The sequence below is a fragment of the Nerophis ophidion genome, linkage group LG07 (genome assembly GCF_033978795.1).
Source record: "Nerophis ophidion isolate RoL-2023_Sa linkage group LG07, RoL_Noph_v1.0, whole genome shotgun sequence".
NCBI lineage: Eukaryota > Metazoa > Chordata > Actinopteri > Syngnathiformes > Syngnathidae > Nerophis > Nerophis ophidion.
Genome location: NC_084617.1, coordinates 6,349,409 through 6,375,172, shown reverse-complemented (window position 1 = coordinate 6,375,172; position 25,764 = coordinate 6,349,409). Strand labels below are relative to the sequence as shown.

The 25,764-nt window shown below is 42.2% G+C and overlaps 1 protein-coding gene across 1 annotated transcript in view; it reads left to right on the top strand.

The window, feature by feature from the left end:
• Positions 1–25,764, top strand: part of gmip (GEM interacting protein) — a 67,494-nt gene that overhangs the window by 29,527 nt on the left and 12,203 nt on the right. Inside the window, exons 9-19 of the mRNA XM_061905252.1 lie at positions 221–367; positions 431–568; positions 645–835; positions 927–1,006; positions 2,785–2,847; positions 2,969–3,052; positions 4,175–4,317; positions 4,389–4,565; positions 14,817–14,954; positions 19,600–19,799; positions 23,874–24,186. Coding sequence (XP_061761236.1) covers positions 221–367; positions 431–568; positions 645–835; positions 927–1,006; positions 2,785–2,847; positions 2,969–3,052; positions 4,175–4,317; positions 4,389–4,565; positions 14,817–14,954; positions 19,600–19,799; positions 23,874–24,186 — 1,674 coding nt within the window. The remainder of the gene's footprint in view (positions 1–220; positions 368–430; positions 569–644; positions 836–926; positions 1,007–2,784; positions 2,848–2,968; positions 3,053–4,174; positions 4,318–4,388; positions 4,566–14,816; positions 14,955–19,599; positions 19,800–23,873; positions 24,187–25,764) is intronic.

Genomic DNA, 25,764 nt, shown 5'->3' with positions numbered 1-25,764 from the left:
ATTTTTTTATTTTATTCAAGTCAATTGTAATGTTTTTTTAATTCAGCAAATGGCAGATAACTACTACAGAACCCCAAAACAGTATCGTCGCAGTGTCAATGCTGCTATTGAGTGTGCCATTAGGCTACCATTAGTACTGTTGTGTAACATTAGGAGGGGTACCTAATCGTTTGGCCCGTGTTCACACACTCCAACCGTTTCCCCTATTGTGTTTTTCCAGAACGAAGCGGTGACGTCACTGAAAAAGGCCCGCCAGCAATACTTCCAGCGCTGTGACGAGCTGGAGAAAGCCAAAACTGTGGATGACACGGGAGGCATCAAAACTCTGGATAAGAGGAGGAAGTCCAAGGATGAAGCCCAGACAAAGGCAGGGTCCTCTGCCTCTTGTATTCACCTTCCTGTTCGATAAAAGATGTGTTGTGTTCTCCAGGTGTCAGAGACGGAGCTTCTATACAAGCAGTGTGTCCATGACGCCAGGTTCCACCAGGACCAGCTGATCAAAGTCAAAGAGAGGATTATTTCCCACATTCGCAAGATTATCTGTCAGGGAGACACGGTGCTAAAGCAGGTTGGAGCTACCACCCGTGAAATATTATTATTTTTTGGTCGCCGTAGAAACCAGTGGTGATGTCTCGCTCCATCAGGTCACGGTCAACATGTTTTACTACCAGCGCCAACAGACGGAGGAGGTTCCTCTGGGCTACCACAACCTGGAGTTGACCTGCCGCTCCTTGGAGCCCGGGGAGCCATACATGACGTACATACGCGGCAGACCACGTCAAGAACAGACTCCGCAGATCTTCTCCTTCCAGGAGTACGTGGCTCAGGGGAAAAGGTACCAGACTTTTATGTCCATATCTAGCTTTATACATTCTTTTTGTACATAGAGTGGTAACCGTTTTTTTTTCAAACTGTCTGTTTGAAAGGAACAAGCGCAAAACCAGCAACCCTCTCAGTTCCCTGCAGGACTCCTCGCCTCTGAGAGACGAAAGTCCCTGCAGACACGGTAAAGGCAGTGAAACTCCTTGTTTCCACTGGATTCCGTCAAAAACTACTGTATTTCCTTGAATTGCCGCCGGGGCGCTAATTAATTTAAAACCTCTTCTCACTCCTGCGCTTACCAAAGGCATGCGGTAAATTAAGCATGCGCTAATTATTTTAAAACCTCTTCTCATTCCGGCACTTACCAAAGGCATGCAGTAAAAATGTGAGTGTGATGTAAGGATACCATCATGAAAAGCACATTTAATTAAGAAAAATGTTAAAATGGTCTTACCTTTACTTATAAATGAAGTCCATGCGCAGCTCCTTCTGATCAAAAGCATCAATAACTTGTTTATAGAAGTCTTCCTTATCTTTCTTCAGTTTTAAAAGTCTGTCTCGATGGAGATCTTCCTTTATGACCTCCTGCTTCGATTGAAAGTCCAGTTTAGAAAACGGCTTTATTTTAGATATGTAATCCTCCAGGGCGGTATAGCTCGGTTGGTAGAGTGGCCGTGCCACCAACTTGAGGGTTGCAGGTTCGATTCCCGCTTCCGCCATCCTAGTCACTGCCGGGGTGTCCTTGGGCAAGACACTTTACCCACGTGCTCCCAGTGCCACCCACACTGGTTTAAATGTAACTTAGATATTGGGTTTCACTATGTAAAGCGCTTTGAGTCACTAGAGAAAAGCGCTGTATAAATATAATTCACTTCACTCCATGTTAAAAGTGCAAGCGAGAGGAAAAAAATAAACGATCGCCGCTCACTCTTGCTGCTTGTTGTCACTTCTTCTGCAGCCGAGTAGTCGCAAGAAGGATCACTAGCGCCCTCTACCACCAGGAGGCGGGAGTCATTTAATGACTCATATTCGACACACGCAGCTACGGTATTGGGACGGTCTCAAGCCGTCGTCTTGCGGGTTCCCAGGACCACCAAGGAAGGACATGGCTTGAGCAGTTTGACTTTGTTTATTTTTCACTAAAACCTCAGTCCAGGTCGCTCTTCCGCTCCTCCTCTCCACTCGCCCGCCGACCCCGCCTCCTTACCTGTCTGTCGGACCGTCGGTTCCACCTCTCCACAGCTATATTAATAAAACATAGCTGCTTACTGTTCTTTTTAGCATACCCGTATTCAATAGCTTGGACCTTAAATCCTACTGAATAGCTCTTAATCTTCTTCCCTTTATGCGATTTCAAATTATTGAAATCAGCCTCCTCCATTTTGAAAATGATTCCAGGGGAAGAGTCACTTGTGACGTCACGAGTTTAACCCGGCGGTAATTCAAGGCAGGCGCATACTATATACCCGGCGGCAATTCAAGGAAATATGGTATTAAAATAAATTAAACGTGACGGAACAGAACAATATTTAATGTATGAAAAGCACTTCATAAATAAAATACATAATTTTAAATGTTTGTGAATGCACCAAATCTTTAAATTTCTATATTAATGATTTATCAAAGTGTTTTTATGTTCTCTATATCCAACATTATGTATTATTCCAATTGTTATTTTTTGTAACAGGTGTAGTGAATGAAGCGAACATTTGTAGTTGTTTCCCCATATTTCTGCACAATAACTCAGATATGTAACACTAGTGAGCAGTAGAGGATATGAAGTGATTTTTGGTCTAGAACATGTCTTGACGTGTTTCTTGCTACTTTATGTTGTTTATTTTTTACATGAGATTTCCAGTTCATTTGATCTATTATTACACCCAAAAATGTGTTTTATTTTACCCTTTCAATGTCTATTTGTGTTTGTAAGTGTTACTATTCAAAATGTCTGCTTCTCCTTAGGGCGATTCGGCTTCAGCGACTGCGAGAGTATTGAAGGCAGCTTGGAATCTCTGTCGAGTCCTGGTAATTACAAGTCTACATGATGATATTTTCTATTCTTTAGTTTTTTTTCTATTATTATTATTATCAATGATAATAATAAAATTATTTCTTACTTATTTGTTTTATTTTCATTCCTATTCAGCCCACTGTGTTAGGAGGCTTCACAAAATACCGTTCAACTTGGTCTCAGACGACACAGATGAGCGCGACGTGGCGTCTGAATCTGGTCAGTAATGTTGCTTTTATTATACTACAGTTTATATTTATATTATTCACTAACAGTGAATAATATGTATATATTTTTTATCCCATATATATATATATATATATATATATGTAGGTGTGGGAAAAATCACAAGACTACTTCATCTCTACAGAACTGTTTCATGAGGGGTTCCCTCAATCATCAGGAGATTGAGGGAAAATCTCCTGATGATTGAGGGAACCCCTCATGAAACAGTTCTGTAGAGATGAAGTAGTCTTGTGATTTTTCCCACACCTAGATATTGCGCTCTACCACGGTATCGAGCACTATTCTCTGGATAATCCAATCAAGACATATATATATATACATATATATATGTATATATTAGGGGTGTGGGAAAAAATCGATTCCAATATGAATCGCGTTGTGCGATTCAGAATTGATTCTCATTTAAAAAAAAATCTATTTTAGAAAAAAAAAAGAAGTTTTATTTATTTATTGTTTTTTATCAATCCAACAAAACAATACACAGCAATACCATAACAATGCAATCCAATTCCAAAACCAAAAATGACCTAGCAACACTCAGAACTGCAATAAACAGAGCAACTGAGAGGAGACACAAACCCGACACAGAACAAACCAAAAGTAGTGAAACAAAAATCAATATTATCAACAACAGTATCAATATTAGTTATAATTTCAGCATAGCAGTGATTAAAAATCCCTCATTGACATTATCATTAGGCATTTATAAAAAGTGGCTTACACTTGCATCTCATAAAGATAAAATAAGTCATATTTTTGGTTCGTTTAATAGTTAAAACAAATTTACATTATTGCAATCAGTTGATAAAACATTGTCCTTTACAATTATAAAAGCTTTTTACAAAAATCTACGACTATGCTAGCATGTCAGCAGACTGGGGTAGATCCTGCTGAAATCCTATGTATTGAATGAATACAGAATCGTTTTGAATCAAAAAAAATATTGTTTTTGAATCGAAAAAATCAATATATAATCGAATCGCGACCCCAAGAATCGATATTGAATCGAATTGTGCGTCACCCAAAGATTCACAGCCCTAATATATATATACTCTATCAAATATAATATTATAAATGTGCTTATCTTTCTTTTAGAGTGCCTGGATGGTCAGCAGGTCAAAGTGCGCACGCCGTCCCTCGCCGCTCTCACGCACCATTTCAAAAAGCTGAAGACCAAGATGGTGAAATGCAAACAGTGCGACAACTACATTTACGTCAACGGGGTGGAATGTGAGGAGGTGTGTGCTCTTGTCACCGTGAGGCCGAGACTTTTGGTTTTTAGTTTGGTACTCATTTGCCTTTCTTCCAGTGTGGGCTGGGTCTGCACAAGAAGTGCATGGAGGCGTGCCAGATGGAGTGTGACAACAACAAGGGGACGGTGTTTGGCGTTGCGCTGTCTCTATTGCTGCGAGACACGCAGGACCACGTGCCTTTCGTGGTGCGACGCTGCACGTCTGAGATTGAGAGTCGGGCTCTCTCTGTCCAGGTATTTCTTACGCCAGGGGTGTCGGACTTGGCTGCCCTCAGAAAATTTAAAGGGGAACATTATCACCAAACCTATGCAAGCGTCAATATATACCTTGATGTTGCAGAAAAAAGACCATGTATTTTTTTAACCGATTTCCGAACTCTAAATGGGTGAATTTTGGCAAATTAAACGCCTTTCTGTTTATCGGTCTTTTAGCGATAACGTCAGAACGTGACGTCACCGAGGTAACACACCCGCCATATTCATTTTCACATTACAAACACCGGGTCTCAGCTCTGTTATTTTCCGTTTTTTCGACAATTTTTTGGAACCTTGGAGACATCATGCCTCGTCGGTGTGTTGTCGGAGGGTGTAACAACACTAACAGGGAGGGATTCAAGTTGCACCACTGGCAAGAACTCTGCCGCCAGACCAAGGGAGTAGGTTTGATTTTGAGATTGGTCAATCAATCAATCAATGTTTATTTATATAGCCCCAAATCACAAATGTCTCAAAGGACTGCACAAATCATTACGACTACAACATCCTCGGAAGAACCCACAAAAGGGCAAGGAAAACTCACACCCATTGGGCAGGGAGAATTCACATCCAGTGGGACGCCAGTGACAATGCTGACTATGAGAAACCTTGGAGAGGACCTCAGATCTGGGCAACCCCCCCCCCCCCCCCCCCTTTGGGGGACCGAAAGCAATGGATGTCGAGCGGGTCTAACATGATACTGTGAAAGTTCAATCCATAGTGGCTCCAACACAGCCGCGAGAGTTCAGTTCAAGCGGATCCAAGACAGCAGCGAGAGTCCCGTCCACAGGAAACCATCTCAAGCGGATCAGCAGCGTAGAGATGTCCCCAACCGATACAGGCGAGCGGTCCATCCTGGGTCCCGACGAGCGGTCCATCCTGGTCCATCCTGGGGACACAAAAGTGCTCCAAAAGTGCTCCAAGGCAGCACCCTGAAAGTTTACTTCTTTTTTTTTTTTTTTACATTAGCAATCATAATTTCAGGTCGGGGACGACGTGGCGCAGTGGAAGAGTGGCTGTGCGCAACCCGAGGGTCCCTGGTTCAATCCCCACCTAGTACCAACCTCGTCACGTCCCTTGTGTCCTGAGCAAGACACTTCACCCTTGCACCTGATGGGTGCTGGTTAGCGCCTTGCATGGCAGCTCCCTCCATCAGTGTGTGAATGTGTGTGTGAATGGGTAAATGTGGAAGTAGTGTCAAAGCGCTTTGAGTACCTTGAAGGTAGAAAAGCGCTACACAAGTACAACCCATTTATTATTTATCATGCAGATGTTATAGGGTAAAGTAACTAAAATGAAAGCAAAGGAGACAACTTGGAAGAGTTCTCATCTTTACTCTTTAGTGTAGGGCTGTACTGCAACTGTGCATCATACTGTCAATGAACATAGCCTACTGTCCATCAACAACGTCAGAAATGCCTTCATGCAATACAACATTGTAAATAAACATAAATGAACTGTAATAATCTTTTCCCCAACTTGTGTTTAAATCACTCACAATTTTTCCCTTCATCCACTTCTTTCTATTGCTGCTTTTGTACTGTAAATATGTTACATGAAACTAAGTTCAGGACTAATAGACTCAAAAACTAGGGATGCACCGAAATGAAATGAAGCCGAAGCCGAATAAAATTTAAAAGCTTGGCCGTAGGCCGAATACCGGATAATGAATGCAGTTTTTCACAATTTTTTTTATATTGCATAAATAGCCTAGAATAAATACTTAGACATGTTTTTCAAATAAAGTATTTTTTTATTGAATATTGACATTTTTTAAATAATCCAGTAGCCTTTGCTTTTCAAAAAAAAAAGCACAAAGGTTTTCATTTATATTAGGCCTTCAAACAAAACATGCATTCCAAAAAAAAAATAAAGTGCATTAAAGTGGATAAACCCACAACAAATTAATTATTGTCCTTTTGGCAAAAGTCTGCTTAGCCACAGTAGATATGCTAATAATGTAAACAGAAGGCTTAAGTAAATCTCAATAAGTGTGTGCTTGTAACCTCATACACTTATACAGGTAGCCTACACAACAGGTTAATAATGTAAACAGAGGCCCCACTAAATCTCAAAAAGTGTGTGCTTGTAACCTCATACACTTATACAGGTACACAACATATCCCAACGTCACCGCGTCACTGAATGTTTGTTGATTGCGTCACCGCGTCAAAAAATTGCGTCACACGCCACTATTCGGCCTTTTTTGGACTCATTCCACCGAAGGCCGAATGTGGCTTTTTTTGCCATATTCGGCCGAATATATTCGGTTACCGATTAATCAGTGCATCCTTTGTCCCACACGCCATTAGACTGTACAACTCCTCTCTGGGGCGGGGGGGTACTAGGATGACAGGGGATGCAAAACAATAACAGTGCAATACGTTTTCATAACATGGTCACTACTGCCTACTTTGTCTTGTTATATTCTTATTTTACTGTTATATTTTTATTCCCATTGTTGCTTTTTAGTTTTGTATTCTTATTGTAATATTTCTCTATTTTGTTTCCATTTAAACCCCCATTATTTACTTTTATTTAAATTGATCTCAACTCTGTACACTGCTGCTGGAATTTAAATTTTCCTGAAGGAATCAATAAAGTACTATCTATCTATCTATCTCTATCTAAAAAAAAATTAAAAAATAAAACAGAAAGGTGAAATCCGGCGATCTGATTGGCTGTTAACCGTGGTTTAAATATTGAGCACGGCTACTATTCTAAAGCCTTATCACTCCGCCTCAGGCACGTATGACTGGTATGAACGGAAGTTGTTGTCATGTATCCATGACAACGGACTGTTGCAGACAGTAGAAAAAGACAGCTTATGTTTTAACAATGTTAAAAAACGGACTAAAGTAGTTGAATTCACATGTTTAAGGTTAACTTTCACCTACGGGGAGGGTTAACAATGGTAGAGGGGACTGAGCATTGACTTTCACCTGGAAAAAAAGCGGAGCTAATTTGGAGCTAACGTCTGGATAGGTGGGACTGTTTTTTCCACAGTGAGGAGTGACAGCGGGGACAGCCAATCACACGTAAGTTAGCGTGAAAGCGGCAACCAATCAGGGAGCGATATTTAGGTTAGAGGCGGGACTTCTAGCAGACACCGACATTTAACCCTTTCTGTGTCATAATCATTGACTAAACATTACGGGCAGCGCTTGTATTGTCAACCAAATCACAAAGGTGAGTTTTGTTGATGTTGTTGACTTATGTGCTTTTAATCAGACATATTTGGTCACAGCATGACTGCCAGCTAATCGATGCTAACATGCTACGCTAATCGATGCTAACATGCTATTTACGCTAGCTGTATGTACATTTGAAACTAGATACCCACATTTAATGTGAAACAAACACTTACCAATCGACGGATTTAAGTTGCTCCAGTGTCACAAGATGCGAAAGTCCTAATCCGCACATTTTGGCGGCGATGCTAATTGTTTTAATGTTAGATATCTTATTAAATGAAGACGCACACACAGAGTTGCCGTTCAGTCATTTTACCGGGTAACTTCAGAATAATGCAAACATCCGGGTGCACCCCTCAAATCCCACCGGGTGAAACCCATACATTGTAACATCTCCCCTTTTTTGAAAAAAAAAAAAAACAAAAAAAAAACAACAGAGAAGAAAAAAAAACAACAACAGTCCCACCCAATTGTAAACAAAGGACCTATGAGGGAAGAACAGCACAACCGTGCTTTAACTAAACACGGCAGTGAAACACATTTAGCTCCTTAAACAAAGTCCCGGAGGTGTGCAGGCCTCCTAACAACCCTGCCGAATCTGGTGGTGACACCAGCTTGTGTCGTCTGAGAGTCCGGCTCAGCTGGTGAGCAGGATTGTGGTGTGACGTAGTCAGGTGAGCATGGTTGTGGTGTGACCCCACCCGGAGTTGGGGTGGGCGGGTTCCTGCCAGTTGACTCTGATGTTGGTGACACCCCTGGCGATGGTCTCAGGTGTCTACGGTTGCGTCTCAGCACAGTCCCATTCTCCATTTTTACTGCATAGGACCTATTCCGGTCCTGTCGCACCACTGATGCAGGTGCCCAGTATGTGTGTCCGGCCACCTGTGACTGCACTCGCACCCGTTCTCCATTCTGAAGTGGTCTCAGGGGCTTTGCCCCTCTGTTGTAGTAGCGAGCCTGCCTGAGTTGGTTTTCTCGCACAGCTGAGTCAGTGTCCACTACAGCAGGTTTCAGTAGATTCTCACACATTGGTAACAATGTCTTTGTCCGACGGCTCATTAGTCTCTGAGCTGGACTGGCCTGAAAGCCTTGTGCTGGGGTGTTTCTGTGAGCAAGTATGGCCAAGTAGGGGTCTGACTTTGCCTGCAGTGCTTTCCCCATCAGCCTTTTAGCAGTCTTGACAGCAGACTCTGCTTTTCCATTGCTTTGAGGATAGGTAGGTGAAGATGTAACGTGTTCGAATTCCCAGGCCTGGCTAAATCTTTTGAATTCCTGTGAGCTATATTGTGGGCCGTTATCAGAGAACACCACGTCAGGCACACCATGGCGAGCGAAATGTGCTTTCAGCTTATGGATAACCGTGGTGGACCTGGTATCAGGTAGATAATCAACTTCCCAAAAATTGGAAAAATAGTCCACTGTCACTAAGTACTCTTTGTTATTGAAGGTGAATATATCTGTGCCCACTTTTGCCCATGGCCTTAGTGGGAAGTCATGGCTCTGTAATGGTTCTTTCTGTTGCCGTGTGTCTTTTTCTCTGCAAACTTGGCAGTTTCCCATGTACGTTTTTAGCTGTTCATGCATACCCGGCCAGTACACACATTCTCTCGCTCTCCTCAGGCAGTTTTCTATCCCTAAATGTGATGCATGGATCTTTTCCTTCATTTCTTTTCTTAGAGCCGTCGGGATGACTGCCCTCTGTCCTCTAAAGATGACATTGTCCTGTACGCTTAGCTCATCCCGCATATCAAAATACGGCCTCACCTCATCCTCGACCTGCCCTTTATCATCTGGCCACCCCTGCAGTATTCTTCGTTTCAGCACCTGAAGGGCCTGGTCCCGTTCTGTCTCGGTTTGGATTCTCTGCCGTCTCTCCTCTGAAATGGGCAAATAATGAATCATGTTCACAGTTTCAATTTCAGCTTCCACTGACCCCTCAGTTGCACATTCAGGCAGGTACGCTCTGCTCAGTGTATCAGCTACCAGCATAAATCTGCCTGGAACAAACACTACTTCTATGTCATACTTTTGAAGTCTCAACAGCATTCTTTGTAAACGCTTTGGGGCGCTAAGCAGTGGTTTCTTTGTGATTGTTTCCAGAGGTTTATGGTCAGAGTGCACAACCACCTTTCTACCATACGTGTATTGGCGAAACTTTTCCATCCCAAATAATATAGCCAAGCACTCTTTTTCTATTTGTGCATATCCTCTCTCAGTGGAGGTGAGTGCCCTGCTGGCATATGCTATCGGCTGGCCTACCTGCAAGAGCGCTGCACCCAGTCCGGTTTCTGATGAATCACATTGGAGAGTGAGGTCCTCCGTTGGGTTGTAGTACTTCAGTACTGGTGCTGAGGCTATCATTTCTTTAATTTTCACAAAGGCAGTTTCCTGTATGTCAGTCCACTCCCATATCACATCCTTGTGAGTCAGTTGCCTCAGGACCTCACAGCTATCTGACAGGTGTGGGCAAAATTTTGCAAGGTAGTTAACCATTCCAAGCAATCTCTGAAGGCCCTTGATGTCGGCGGGTCTAGGCATTTCCTGTACTGCGCGTACCTTTTCAGGGTCAATTTTCAAGCCATCCGATGTTAGTCTGTGACCTATGTACGGCACCTCCTTCTGCTTCAGCCTCAGTTTGTCAAAATTCAGTTTAATGTTGCATGTTTCGCATCTCTCAAGGAGTTTTTTCAGTTTTTCGTCATGATCTCTCACTGCCATTTCCTGATTTTCTCCTTCACCGATGATCAAGATATCGTCAGCTATAATGCGCACCCCTGGTAACCCATCAAGCGCCTGCGTAAGCCTGTGCTGAAACACCTCAGGAGCCGGGCTGATCCCCATCGGCATTCTCATCCATCTGTACCTTCCGAAAGGGGTGGCAAATGTTGTCATGTAGCTGGACTGCTCTGTCAACTTCACATGCCAGAATCCATTCTTTACATCACACACTGTGAATATTCTTGCATTTGCTAGGTCTGGTAGGACATCATCGATTGTTGGCAGTGGGAAATGTTGTCTCTTTAAGGCTTTGTTTAGGGGTTTAGGATCAATGTAGATTCTCAATTTTCCAGATGGTTTCTTAACCACGACCATGCTACTGATCCAATCTGTGCTCTTTTCGACTGGTGTGATGATTCCTCTTTCCACCAGACTGCTCAGTTCCTTTCTAAGTGGATTCATCAGTGCCACCGGAACTCTTCGCTTAGGTAACTTTACTGGAGCTACGCTGTGATCCACTTCCAGATCATATGTCCCTGACAGGCAGCCATCTCCTTCAAACACCTGTGGATATCGTTCTCTGATCTGTTCTTTCTCCGGAGTATTTTCCTCACTGCCTGTGTGTTGGACAATCTCATCAATGGCCATGATATTTTCTCTTTGAATTCTCACTAGATCCATGCCCTGTACTGCTTTATTGCCAAGTAATGGCACAGATGACTGGCCATCAATCACCATGAATTCAAGCCTATACAATTTCCTGTTTCTCGGATTCCTTATTTTTATCCTGCATTTGCCCAAAGGCTTCAGAGTGCTTTTGTTGTACATGACAAGGACTTGCTGTGTCTGCTCCAGTTTTGTGTCTGGGTTCAGTAGGTGTATTGGGATAATATTGCAGCTTGCTCCACAGTCTAGCTGAAATTTCACTGGCCTGTGTTTTTTCCTGCCCGTCTGAGTGAAGGCTTAATATTTCCTGATACTCATCCTCTGTCTCTGCTACACTGTGTATTCGTTTGATCTGTGAATCTGAAGTTTTGCATTTGGACGCAAAGTGATTGTATTTGTTACATTTGCTGCAGACTTTCCCATAAGCTGGGCAGCTCTCTTTTTTCCACTCATGGTTTTTTTCACAGTACTTGCAGTTCTTTATTTCTTTCGGTCTTGCCCCCTTTGCTTCAGACACTCTTTTAACTGCATGCACCTCTTCACCTACTTGCCCCTCGATTGTTTTCACATTTTCCTTCGAGAGATCTGCTGCTCTGCATATTTGGATGCTTTTTTCCAACGTTAGATCTGTCTCGCGCAGCAAACGCTCTCTCACATGCGAATCATGGATCCCGCATACAATTCTATCCCTAATCAAGGATTCTTTTGCAGTCCCGAAATTGCATGTGTCTGCGAGCACTCGTAGGTCAGTGACGTACATGTCAATCGTTTCGCTAACATTCTGGTTTCTGGAGAAAAATCTGTATCTCTCAACAGTTTCGTTTGGTTTAGGATTGCAGTGTTTGTCGAACAGAGTTAGTAATTTGTCTAGCGTTTCCACTAGTTGCTCCTCTGGTTTAAGTGTAGTCCACAATGTTTTCCCCAATTCTCTGCCTGTTTCTCCAATCAAGTATTTGAACACTTTTACTTTTGTCTTGTCGTCAGAATCTGCTAACGTTATGTCCACATACAGTGAAAACTCATCTTTCCACGTCTTCCATGTTTTCGCCAGGCAAGTAGAATTCCAGTCCAATGTGGCGGGAGGTTTCAAACCGAATGCATCCATCGTTCTTTTCCGTTGTAAAATGCTGTCTTCGGCTTCCTCCTTCACCTCAACTTCTTCATCTGACATTCGTAAGCGTTGTTGTGTTCGGATTTACCGCTGCCACCATGTTTTAATGTTAGATATCTTATTAAATGAAGACGCACACACAGAGTTGCCGTTCAGTCATTTTACCGGGTAACTTCAGAATAATGCAAACATCCGGGTGCACCCCTCAAATCCCACCGGGTGAAACCCATACATTGTAACACTAATAAGGCAGCCATGCTATGGGCCACTTCATTAGGTACACCCACGCTATGGCCGAATAGCGTCAATAGCTATTCGCTCAATAGCTTCAATTTATTCTTCAATTCCGTTTTTGCTATCTGCCTCCATACTCCGACTATCTGTTTCAATACATGCGTAATCTGTTGAATCGCTTAAGCCGCTGAAATCCGAGTCTGAATCCGAGCTAATGTCGCTATATCTTGCTGTGGTAACCGCCATGTTGTTTGTATTGGCAGCCCTGTATGACGTCACAGGGAAATGGACAGTGGTTAAGAAGATAGCGAAAATAAGGCACTTTAAAGCTTTATTTAGGGATATTCCGGGACCGGTAAAATTTGGAAAAAAACTTCAAAAAATACAACAAGCCACTGGGAACTGATTTTTTATTGTTTTTAACCCTTTTGAAATTGTGATAATGTTCCCCTTTAAGAATATACAAATATTATTATATCATAGCATGTGCATTTGCTCAGTTGGTAGAGTGGCCGTGCCAGCAACTTGAGGGTTGCAGGTTCGATTCCCGCTTCTGCCAACCTAGTCACTGCCGTTGTGTCCTTGGGCAAGACACTTTACCCACCTGCTCCCAGTGCCACCCACACTGGTTTGATTGTAACTTAGATATTGGGTTTCACTATGTAAAGTGCTTTGAGTCACTAGAGAAAAAGCGCTATATAAATATAATTCACTTCACTGCTTATTTGATTTTTGTACGTACAAATTGATGGGTAACTTGTTTTGAAATGTAAAGTCAAGGTGACCAGCAGATATTTAACTATTTATTGTTATTTTTACCAACTATCATAGGGTATATAATAATTAGGGGGTGCTAAAAAATATATTTTTGATCACATTCGAATCCCGATTTCAGTAACTTTCAAAAATCAAGTTTACCGTGTGGGCAGCATAGCTCGGTTGGTAAAGTGGCCGTGCCAGCAACTTCAGGGTTCCAGGTTCGATTCCCGCTTCTGCCATCCTAGTCATTACCGTTGCATCCTTGGGCAAGACACTTTACCCACCTGCTCCCTGTGTCACCCACACTGGTTTAAAATGTATCTTAGATATTGAGTTTCACTATGTAAAGCGCTTTGAGTCACTAGAGAAAAGCGCTATATAAATATAATTCACTTTATTTAATTTTTTTTGACAAATTAATAAAAAAATAAATACAAATATAGGCCATCTCTATGCCTCCTTTTCGCACGTATGTGTCATACGGCGGCAACCAAAAGGTTATGTAACCTTTAAGCTGTTTTGTTAATAAATAATCAATCAATCAATCAGAGTTTAATCGCTTGCAACGTGACCCCAAGATGCAGAGCACAGCAGGCGACGTGTAGGGAAATTTAATGACAAAAGCAAAAACGGCAGTGCAGCTGGGAAGTGCACTGGAAGCATAGGGAAACCTATGCGGGAACAAAGTGAAACAGACCACAGCATCCCAAACAGACTAGAAACAAATGATTATGCCCTGTTCAATTGGCATATACAGCATCCTGATTGGCAACCAGAAGTGGAAATCAGAGGCAGGTGAGAGAGGCAGCGTTCAGGACAGAGAAGTAGTTTGAGGAAAAAGAAACCCAGATCAAGTTTGCTGGACAGGAAAAAAACCTCAGAACACAGGAAGTTTTCAACAAAACCAAAATAGTCACGAAGAACAACGCTGGTATCGGTATCGACGACTGAAATCCTGGTATCGTCACAACCCTAGCTGTGAGAATAATTGTATCTAAGTTATCACAAAACTTTGTGTTGAAATTAGTTTCCGGCGAGAGGACAACAGCTGTCTTTGAACCTACCAAGAAGAAGGCTTGTAAAACTCCACTGTGTAGGACGGGAAGCAACATGAAGGTGTTGTGTTTCTTTCATGTATTGTAATCAACAGACAGATATTGTTTTGACCCGAGAAGTACAAAGCGGAGAGAAAGAAGAATCTGCCCAAGCTACAGGGACCGCTTCTTTGAACTGTTTTACCACCTTTTCTGTGAACTGTTTATTACCTTTTCTTTTGAACTGTTCTGTAACCAAAGGCCATGGCTGTTTATGACCCCCCTCCCTTAGAAACAGATGTGTCCATGTAATCAGGGAAAGTCCAAATAAAAGAGGCGGCGTACAAGAGTGCAGCCCAGACGTTTCTCCTCAAATTGAGCCGAATTTAATTCAGCCTCTGTTAAAATTCCTTGCTTCTTTGTCTTGTTTATTAGATGTCATCAGTGTTTGAACCTGACACTAGCGTGTAATGACTTTTGTGAGCTCCTGTGATAACATTTTTCTCCTGCGTAGGGGGTGTATCGGATCAGCGGGTCCAAGCCTCGTGTCCAGAAGCTGTGCCAGGCCTTTGAGGAGCAGAAGGAGGGCGTGGACCTCTCGGAGCTGTCGCCACATGACATCACCTGCATCCTGAAGCACTTCTTCAAGGAGGTACGTTGACAAATACAGGCTTCAAATTTGAACTTTTTAAGGTCAAGGCAAGTGTTGCTTTAAAGGAGGGCTCATATTTTTGGTCAAGTTAGAAAAGCAACAAGGCAAACATTATTTTCTTTCGAGGCATATATAAATCTGTTTCATTCATTATTATCAACTTGTCAGCTTTTTGTCATTTCATGATGCCTTTTTCTCTATTTTTACATTTTGATAGAGGGAAGTATTTTTGTTTTATTATTTATTTATTTATTTATTTAAGTTAGGTACATTTATGTGTTCATGTAGATCAGGGGTGTCCAAACTTTTCCACAGAGGGCCACACATGGAAAAATTAAAGCATGCACTGGCCATTTTGATATTTATAATTTTCAAACCATAACAAAACATATGGATTTTTAAAATGTATTTTACCTTTAGGGGTCCCGGGGACCATAAAGGGTCTCAGTTATTAAAATGTTAAAAATAAGTCAAATTTGTATTATTTTTTTATTTAATGCCTACAGTAAATCTCTATATCAACTTTTAAAAAAAAAAAAAAGGTTTTATGGCTTTTCTGTCAAAAACATCTTAGTTGTTTTAATAGTAAAACTGAAATATGCAGTATTTTGTCATTAGAGCCCTAAAAGATGGGCGGCATAGCTCGGTTGGTAGAGTGGCCGTGCCAGCAACTTGAGGGTTGCAGGTTCGATTCCCGCTTGTGCCATCCTAGTCACTGCCGTTGTGTCCTTGGGCAAGACACTTTACCCACCTGCTCCCAGTGCCACCCACACTGGTTTAAATGTAACTTAGATATTGGGTGTCTCTATGTAAAGCGCTTTGAGTCACTTGAGAAAAGCGCTACGTAAATATAATTCACTAAATTCACACTAAAAGATCAATAATGCAGGACACTATTGATTTTAATTCTTTAATATTTTTGAGTAATCACAGTGAAAAATACCACTAAATATATTTGGGATCCACAAGGTGCCCCACTCAGAAAGTGATACATTTTTATTCTTTTTTTTTAATTTTTTTTTTTACTTTCAACACTTTCATTACGAGATGAACTTCAGATATCTGTCAATTTTACATTCAAACTATTATTTTGTTTGTTTTATGCTATTTTGTCAAAGAAAACATTTTTTTTATATGGCAACTGCACAATATATGCAATATTTACCACATAAAACATTTTAAAATGAAATATTTGAACTAATTGGAGTTTTGAAAATAATTAATTATAACATGGATTTTTTTGTCTTTTTTTTTTTTTAGCAATTGCAAAAAAATAAAAAATAAATAATTGATTGATTGAAACTTGTAATTAGTAGATTGTACAGTACAGTACATATTCCGTACAATTGACCATTCGATGGTAACACCCGAATTGTTAAAGTCGGGGTCCACGTTAATCAATTCATGGTAAAGATGGTTTTTACATGGTAAAATAAAGACAAAAGAGAAGAAAAAACAGCCTGCATGGCAGCTTTGTGCAACTTTTTCTCGATGGATTTCACCTCATTCCAGTATTTTTAATGATCTTTTTCCATTTTTGCAATAGCATTTCTAGAATGGCGGGCCGGTAAACTATTAGCTGTGGGCCGCAAATGGCCCCCGGGCCGCACTTTGGACATCCCTGATGTAGATGCTGTATCAGGACAAATCCATAAAGAGTTTGAGCAGAAATATGTCTTATAGGAATTAATAGGGATGCACCGAAATGAAAATTTGTGGCCGAAGCCGAAGCCGAATAAAATTTAAACGCTTGGCCGAAGGCCGAATACTGAATACCGAATAATGAATGCAGTTTAAAAAAAAAAATAATAATATTGCATAAATAGCCTAGAACTAATATTTAGACATGTTGTTCAAATAAAGTAATTTTTTATTGAATATTGACATTTTTTAAATATTCCAGTAGCCTTTGCTTTTCAAAAAAAGCACAAAGTTTTTCATTTATATTAGGCCTTCAAACAAAACATGCATTCCAAAAAAAAAAAAAGTGCATTAAAGTGGATAAACCCACAACAAATGAATTATTGTCCTTTTGGCAAAAGTCTGCTTAGCCACAGTAGATATGCTAATAATGTAAACAGAGGCCCCACTAAATCTCAATAAGTGTGTGCTTGTAACCTCATACACTTATACAGGTAGCCTACACAACAGGCTAATAATGTAAACAGAGGCCCCACTAAATCTCAATAAGTGTGTGTTTGTAACCTCATACACTTATACAGGTACACAACATATCCCAACGTCACCGCGTCACTGCACGTTGGTTGATTGCGTCACCGCGTCAAAAAATTGCGTCGCACGCCACTATTCGGCCTTGTTTTTAACTCATTCCACCGAAGGCCGAATGTGGCTTTTTTTGCCAAATTCGGCCGAATATATTCGGTTACCGATTAATCGGTGCATCCCTAGGAATTAACTATACACAATAAAACGTTAAAAAAATGCTGTGTCACATGAATGGTTTTTGAAATAATACTTTTGTGATGTAATGTAAAAAAAAACAAAAAACCCTTGTTTACTTTTTAATATTAAAATAAAACACAAAGCAGTTTGGCTTCTCAGAGAGAAGGGAATTATAATTTAAGAGGAGAACTACTTTTTAAGATCCAATATTGTAGAACAACGCAGAAACGAATGAGTATAACAATAGCAGGGATTAAAATATGGAACTGTTTAAAGGATGAAATAAAACACAGCACCAACATAAACCAGTTTAAAAAGCTTTTTAAATCATTTCTCATTAGTAAATATAAGAAAGAAGAGCAAACATTGTTTTAGAAAGACAATAATATGTAATATGTATATTGATACAATTTGTGATTTCATAATTGTACATATAGGTTATATTGAAATGTATATATTGCCACTTTGTGTGGAATTTGGATAAATTGTGTATATATAATGTATATATATATGTATATGTATATATATATGGGTGTGCAAATGTATATGTTTGATTTGAATGTTGAACTGTGTGTGTGGGACGTGTGCTACATATATGTTGCTTATATATTGTTTAGGGAAAAGGAGAAAAAAAAAAGTAATATAAGTGAAGCATGTTTTAGATTTTATATATTTTGAACCTTGTTCTTGTTGTGATGGGGTAGGTTTATATAAGCGTTGCTTCAACCTACACCCTTTCGGCTCAATCATTGCTCAAATGAGTGTTTTTTTTGTTTTTTTGTATTTTTGTTTTTTCTTTTTTTTTTTGTTGTTATGTGAAGATTGCCGAAATAAATAAAATAATGAAGATGAAGACTAATAAGCAAGCTTTGTTCTTCTCTTGTTTCAGTACAACAGTTTGGCCAACAAAAAAAAAGAGTGATACCTCTCACATCGAATACACAATTTTCACAGCCTGCGTTCAATTCATTAACAAAACATTTGATCTAGTGTTGATGTCATTTGAACAGTGATACAGTTTGCAGTTAAATAAAGGAGTGAACATCCCAGTAAACAAACTAAAGACTTTATAAACAAGTTGTGACAACGTTCACGACACATCGCCTGCTGAATGTTTCCTCACTTCATTAATTCTTAGTTACAGCAGCTGATGCTGTATTGACAAAATAAATAAATAAATAAATAAATGGGTTGTACTTCTATAGCGCTTTTCTACTTTCAAGGTACTCAAAGCGCTTTGACACTACTTCCACATTTACCCATTCACACACACATTCACACACTGATGGAGGGAGCTGCCATGCAAGGCGCCAACCAGCACCCATCAGGAGCAAGGGTGAAGTGTCTTGCTCAGGACACAACGGACGTGACGAAGTTGGTACTAGGTGGGATTTGAACCAGGGACCCTCGGGTTGCGCACGGCCACTCTCCCACTGCGCCACGCAACATCAAATCGTTTTCTCCTTTGCTGTATACTTTTAGTGTGGGGACAAGTGTCTCCAATATCGTCCACACCTGTCTCCATCTAAACACAGCATCCATCCCCTCCATCCATTTTCTACCGCATGCCCCTTCCGGGGGATGCGGGAGCCTATCTTAGCTGCATTCGGGCGGAAGGCACTACACCTTGGACAAGTCGCCACCTCATCGCCGGGCCAACACGGACAGACAGACAACATTCACACACTAGGGCCAATTTAGTGTTGCCAATCAACCTATCCCCAGGTGCATGTCTTTGGAGGTGGGAGGAAGCCGGAGTAACCCACGCAGTCACGGGGAGAACATGCAACACAGTGGTGCGCTCTTAAAAGCACAGCAGGAAGCGAGGGAAAATAAGGTTAAACCAAGCGTGTGGCTCCGTTTCCTCCAAAGGGAAATCTCCCGAGCAAAGTCCGTGTAGGTAGCGATGATTATCAAGCCAAGCGACGCTAGTGCGTACGCGCCTGACTTGGTGTTGCCTAAAATGCATCAATAAAAGACGGGGTTTCGGTAATCAAAAAATTAGACGGTATTACTAACCGTCAGGAATTTTATCGGAAATTATCTTTATACCGTTTATTGTTACATCCCTAGTCCATTAACGAGTAAAAAGTCAAGGGCGGTCACGACATGTTCTTGCCGTCGATGTTGGTCAATTTTTTAGAGGCATGACGGCAAATGACGCGGTTGCCGTGGTTACATTCGAGCCCTGCAAATATACTTGGAATCCGTTATTTCCTTTCCTCATTGTTGTTTCTTCCAGCTGCCGGAGCCGCTGCTAACTTTTGACCTGTACAACGACTTCATCGCGGCGGGGAAGAGCATCCAGCACCTGGGCAACTGGGAATCGATGCAAGACACTAACGAGTTTGTGGATGTGACTCGCAGCCTGCAGAAGCTCCTAGAAAGACTTCCTGCCTGTTGCTTCAGCACCTTGCAGCACCTCATACTACACCTGCAAAGGTATGTTTACAAACCCCAAAACCAGAGAAGTTGGCACGTTGTGTAAATGGTAAATAAAAACAGAATGCAATGATTTGCTAATCTTTTTCAACTTATATTCAATTGAATAGACTGCAAAGACAAGATATTTAATGTTCAAACTGAGAAACTTTTTTTTTTTGTGCAAATAATCATGAACTTAGAATTTAATGGCAGCAAAACGTTGCAAAAAGTTGGCACAGGGGCATTTTTACCACTGTGTTACATGGCCTTTCCTTTTAACAACACTCAGTAAATGTTTGGGATCTTAGGAGATACATTTTTGAAACTTTTCAGGTGGAATTCTTTCCCATTCTTGCTTGATGTACAGCTTAAGTTGTTCAACAGTCCGTGATCTCCGTTGTGGTATTTTAGTCTTCATATTGTGCCACACATTTTCAATGGGAGACAGGTCTGGACTACAGTCTAGTACCCGCACTCTTTTACTATAAAGCCACACTGTTGTAACACGTGGCTTGGCATTGTTTTGCTGAAATAAGCAGGGGCGTCCATGATAATGTTGCTTAGATGGCAACATATGTTGCTCCAAAACCTGTATGTACCTTTCAGCATTAATGGTGCCTTCACAGATGTGTAAGTTACCCATGCCTTGGGCACTAATGCACCCCCATACCATCACAGATGCTGGCTTTTCAACTTTGCGCCTAGAAACAGTCCGAATGGTTCTTTTCCTCTTTGGTCGGGATGACACGACATCCACAGTTTCCAAGAACATTTTGAAATGTGGACTCGTCAGCCCACAGAACACTATTCCACTTTGCATCAGTCCATCTTAGATGAGCTTGGGCCCAGCGAAGCCGGCGCCCTTCCTGGGTGTTGTTGATAAATGGCTTTCACTTTGCATAGTAGGGTTTTAACTTGCACTTACGAATGTAGCGACCAACTGTAGTTACTGACCGTGGTTTTCTGAAGGGTTCCTTAACCCATGTGGTGATGTCCTTTACACACTGATGGGATCAAAGGTCACAGGCATTCAATGTTGGTTCTTGGTAATTTCTCCAGATTTTCTGAATCTTTTGATGATATTACGGACCGTAGATGGTGAAATCCCTGAAGTCCTTGCAATAGCTGGTTGAGAAATGTTTGCTCACGCATTTAACAAAGTGGTGACCCTCGCCCAGTCTTTGTTTGTGAATGACTGAGCATCTCATGGAAGCTGCTTTATCTCCGTTGTGGTATTTTAGTCTTCATATTGTGCCACACATTTTCAATGGGAGACAGGTCTGGACTACAGTCTAGTACCCGCACTCTTTTACTATAAAGCCACACTGTTGTAACACGTGGCTTGGCATTGTTTTGCTGAAATAAGCAGGGGCGTCCATGGATAAGGTTGATTGGTTGGCAGCATATATTGCTCCAAAACCTGTATGCACCTTTCAGCATTAATTGTGCCTTCACATATGTGTAAGTTACCCATGCCTTGGGTACTAATGCACCCCCATACCATCACAGATGCTGGCTTTTCAACTTTGCGGCAATAACAATCTGGATGTGTCTTTTTCTCTTTGGTCCGGATGACACAACATCCACAGTTTCCAAAAACATTTTGAAATGTGGACTCGTCAGCCCACAGAACACTATTCCACTTTGCATCAGTCCATCTTAGATGAGCTTGGGCCCAGCGAAGCCGGCGCCCTTTCTGGGTGTTGTTGATAAATGGCTTTCACTTTGCATAGAAGGGTTTTAACTTGCACTTACGAATGTAGCGACCAACTGTAGTTACTGACCGTGGTTTTCGGAAGGGTTCCTTAACCCATGTGGTGATGTCCTTTACACACTGATAGGATCAAAGGTCACAGGCATTCAATGTTGGTTCTTGGTAATTTTTCCAGATTCTCTGAATCTTTTGATGATATTACGGACCGTAGATGGTGAAATCCCTGAAGTCCTTGCAATAGCTGGTTGAGAAATGTTTGCTCACGCATTTGTTGACAAAGTGGTGACCCTCGCCCAGTCGTTGTTTGTGAATGACTGAGCATCTCATGGAAGCTGCTTTATCTCTGTTGTGGTATTTTAGTCTTCATATTGTGCCACACATTTTCAATGGGAGACAGGTCTGGACTACAGTCTAGTACCCGCACTCTTTTACTATAAAGCCACGCTGTTGTAACACGTGGCTTGGCATTGTCTTGCTGAAATAAGCAGGGGCGTCCATGATAACGTTGCTTATATGGCAACATATGTTGCTCCAAAACCTGTATGTACCTTTCAGCATTAATGGTGCCTTCACAGATGTGTAAGTTACCCATGCCTTGGGCACTAATGCACCCCCATACCATCACAGATGCTGGCTTTTCAACTTTGCGGCAATAACAATCTGGATGTTTCTTTTTCTCTTTGGTCCGGATGACACGACATCCACAGTTTCCAAAAACAATTTGAAATGTGGACTCGTCAGACCACAGAACACTATTCCACATTGCATCAGTCCATCTTAGATGAGCTTGGGCCCAGCGAAGCCGGCGCCCTTTCTGGGTGTTGTTGATAAATGGCTTTCACTTTGCATAGAAGGGTTTTAACTTGCACTTACGAATGTAGCGACCAACTGTAGTTACTGACCGTGGTTTTCTGAAGGGTTCCTTAACCCATGTGGTGATGTCCTTTACACACTGATGGGATCAAAGGTCACAGGCATTCAATGTTGGTTCTTGGTGATTTCTCCAGATTCTCTGAATCTTTTGATGATATTACGGACCGTAGATGGTGAAATCCCTGAAGTCCTTGCAATAGCTGGTTGAGAAATGTTTGCTCACGCATTTGTTAACAAAGTGGTGACCCTCGCCCAGTCGTTGTTTGTGAATGACTGAGCATCTCATGGAAGCTGCTTTATCTCCGTTGTGGTATTTTAGTCTTCTTATTGTGCCACACATTTTCAATGGGAGACAGGTCTGGACTACAGTCTAGTACCCGCACTCTTTTACTATATAGCCACACTGTTGTAACACGTGGCTTGGCATTGTTTTGCTGAAATAAGCAGGGGCGTCCATGATAACGTTGCTTAGATGGCAACATATGTTGCTCCAAAACCTGTATGTACCTTTCAGCTTTAAAGGTGCCTTCACAGATGTGTAAGTTACCCATGCCTTGGGCACTAATACACCCCCATACCATCACAGATGCTGGCTTTTCAACTTTGCGGCAATAACAATCTGGATGTTTCTTTTTCTCTTTGGTCCGGATGACACGACATCCACAGTTTCCAAGAACAATTTGAAATGTGGACTCGTCAGACCACAGAACACTATTCCACTTTGCATCAGTCCATCTTAGATGAGCTTGGGCCCAGCGAAGCCGGCGCCCTTCCTGGGTGTTGTTGATAAATGGCTTTCACTTTGCATAGTAGGGTTTTAACTTGCACTTACGAATGTAGCGACCAACTGTAGTTACTGACCGTGGTTTTCTGAAGGGTTCCTTAACCCATGTGGTGATGTCCTTTACACACTGATGGGATCAAAGGTCACAGGCATTCAATGTTGGTTCTTGGTGATTTCTCCAGATTCTCTGAATCTTTTGATGATATTACGGACCGTAGATGGTGAAATCCCTGAAGTCCTTGCAATAGCTGGTTGAGAAATGTTTGCTCACGCATTTGTTGACAAAGTGGTGACCCTCGCCCAGTCTTTGTTTGTGAATGACTGAGCATCTCATGGAAGCTGCTTTTATACCCAATAATGGCACCCACCTGTACCCAATTAGCCCGTTCACCTGTGGGATGTTCCCAAATAAGTGTTTGATGAGCATTCCTCTTTGTGTTTTTGAAAACGTTGCAGGCCTCAAATTCCAAATGAGCTATTATTTGCAAAAAATAACAAAGTTTACCAGTTCGAACGTTAAATATCTTGTCTTTGCAGTCTATTTAATTAAGTATAAGTTGAAAAGGATTTGCAAATCATTGTATTCTGATTTTATTTACCATTTACACAACGTGCGGACTTCACTGGTTTTGGGTTTTGCACACACCAATGCAGAAAAGGTTTTTCCTCACCTCTGTCGACAAACTGCTTCAGTTGCTTTTCTTTTTATGTCCGCTTGTAGAGTTTCCAGAAACAAGGAGAACAAGATGTCCTCCAGCAACTTGGGCATCGTGTTCGGTCCCACTCTCCTGCGCCCACCGGTGTCAACGGACCATCCCACGGTGGCCCTGCAGGAGAACACCTACCAGGCCCTGCTGGTGGAGTTCCTCATCACGCACCACGACCTGGTCTTCCTGCAGAGAGCCGGCATGCCCGCCCCTCAAGACCCGCTCCTGGAGACCCCTCCCAGGGGACGCGCCTGTCCTCAAGAGGGCGACATTGACTCGAGACCGGAGCAACGGACATCCTCCAGGGAGCGACCTTACTCCCTAGAAGTAGGTAGTTCTGTGATTGGATGCTCACTCATTGCAAGAGATGATTTTAAAACGGGGCTATTCAACTTCCGGTCAATTATTTTCACAAAGCTAAGGACTTGTTCCTTCACTATTAGTCTTATTTTGTATAGTCCGGTGAACCTAGGTCCTCTACAGTAGACAATTGAATTTGGTCTATTTATTTACCGGTAATCAGTGACAGGAGTGCTCTGCTGTTTTTAAGAACACCTAATCAAAGATCATTTCTATGACAACACCCTAGTCTTTAAAGAAAGCTTTTTGAACTGAACTCGTGGCACAAATAATGAAAAAGAAAGGTACTACTAAAGAAGTTGAACAAATGACTACTGACTGCAATACCTTATTTACTTCCACCCCCATTCATTTTCTACCGCTTGTCCCTTTTTTTGGGTCGCGGGGGGTCGCTGGAGCCTATGTCAGCTGCATTCGGGCGGAAGGCGGTGTACACCACGGACAAGTCGCCAACTCATCGTCGGGCCAACACAGATAGAAAGACAACATTCACACACTAGGGCCAATTTAGTTTTGCCCATCCATCCATCCATGCATCCATCCATCTTCTTCTGCTTATCCGAGGTTGGGTCGCGGGGACAGCAGCCTAAGCAGGGAAGCCCAGACTTCCCTCTCCCCAGCCACTTGGTCCAGCTCCTCCCGGGGGATCCCGAGGCGTTCCCAGGCAAGCCGGGAGACATAGTCTTCCCAACATTTCATGGGTCTTCCCCGTGGCCTCTTACCGATTGGACGTGTCCTAAAAACCTCCCTAGAGAGGCGTTCGGGGGGAATCCTGACCAGATGCCCGAACCACCTCATCTGGAGCGGCTTTACTTTGAGTTCCTCACGGATGACAGAGCTTCTCACCGTATCTCTAAGGGAGAGCTCCATACTCATTTTGTCTGCTTATACCCGTGATCTCGTCCTTTCGGTCATGACCCAAAGCTCATGACTATAGGTGAGGATGGGAACGTAGATCGACCGGTAAATTGAGAGCTTCGCCTACCGGCTCAGCTCCTTCCTCACCTCAACGGATCGATACAGCGTCCGCATTACTGAAGACGTTGCACCGATCCGCCTGTCGATCTCACCATCCACTCTTCCCTCACTCGTGAACAAGACTCCGAAGTACTTGAACTCCTCCACTTGGGGCAGGGTCTCCTCCCCAACCCAGAGAAGGCACTCCACCCTTGTTCGGGCAAGAACCATGGACTCGGACTTGGAAGTGCCGATTTTTATCCCAGTCGCTTCACACTCGGCTGCGAACCGATCCAGTGAGAGCTGAAGATCCCGGCCTGATAAAGCCATCAGGACCACATCATCCGCAAAAAGCAGAGACCTAATCATGCAGTCACCAAATCGGAACCCCTCAACGCCTTGACTGCTCCTAGAAATTCTGTCCATAAAAGTTATGAACAGAATCGGTGACAAAGGGCAGCTTTGGCGGAGTCCAACCCTCACTGGAAACGGGTCCGACTTACGGCCGGCAATGCGGACCAAGCTCTGACACTGATCGAGGGAGCGGACCACCACAATAAGACAGTCCGATACCCCATACTCTCTGAG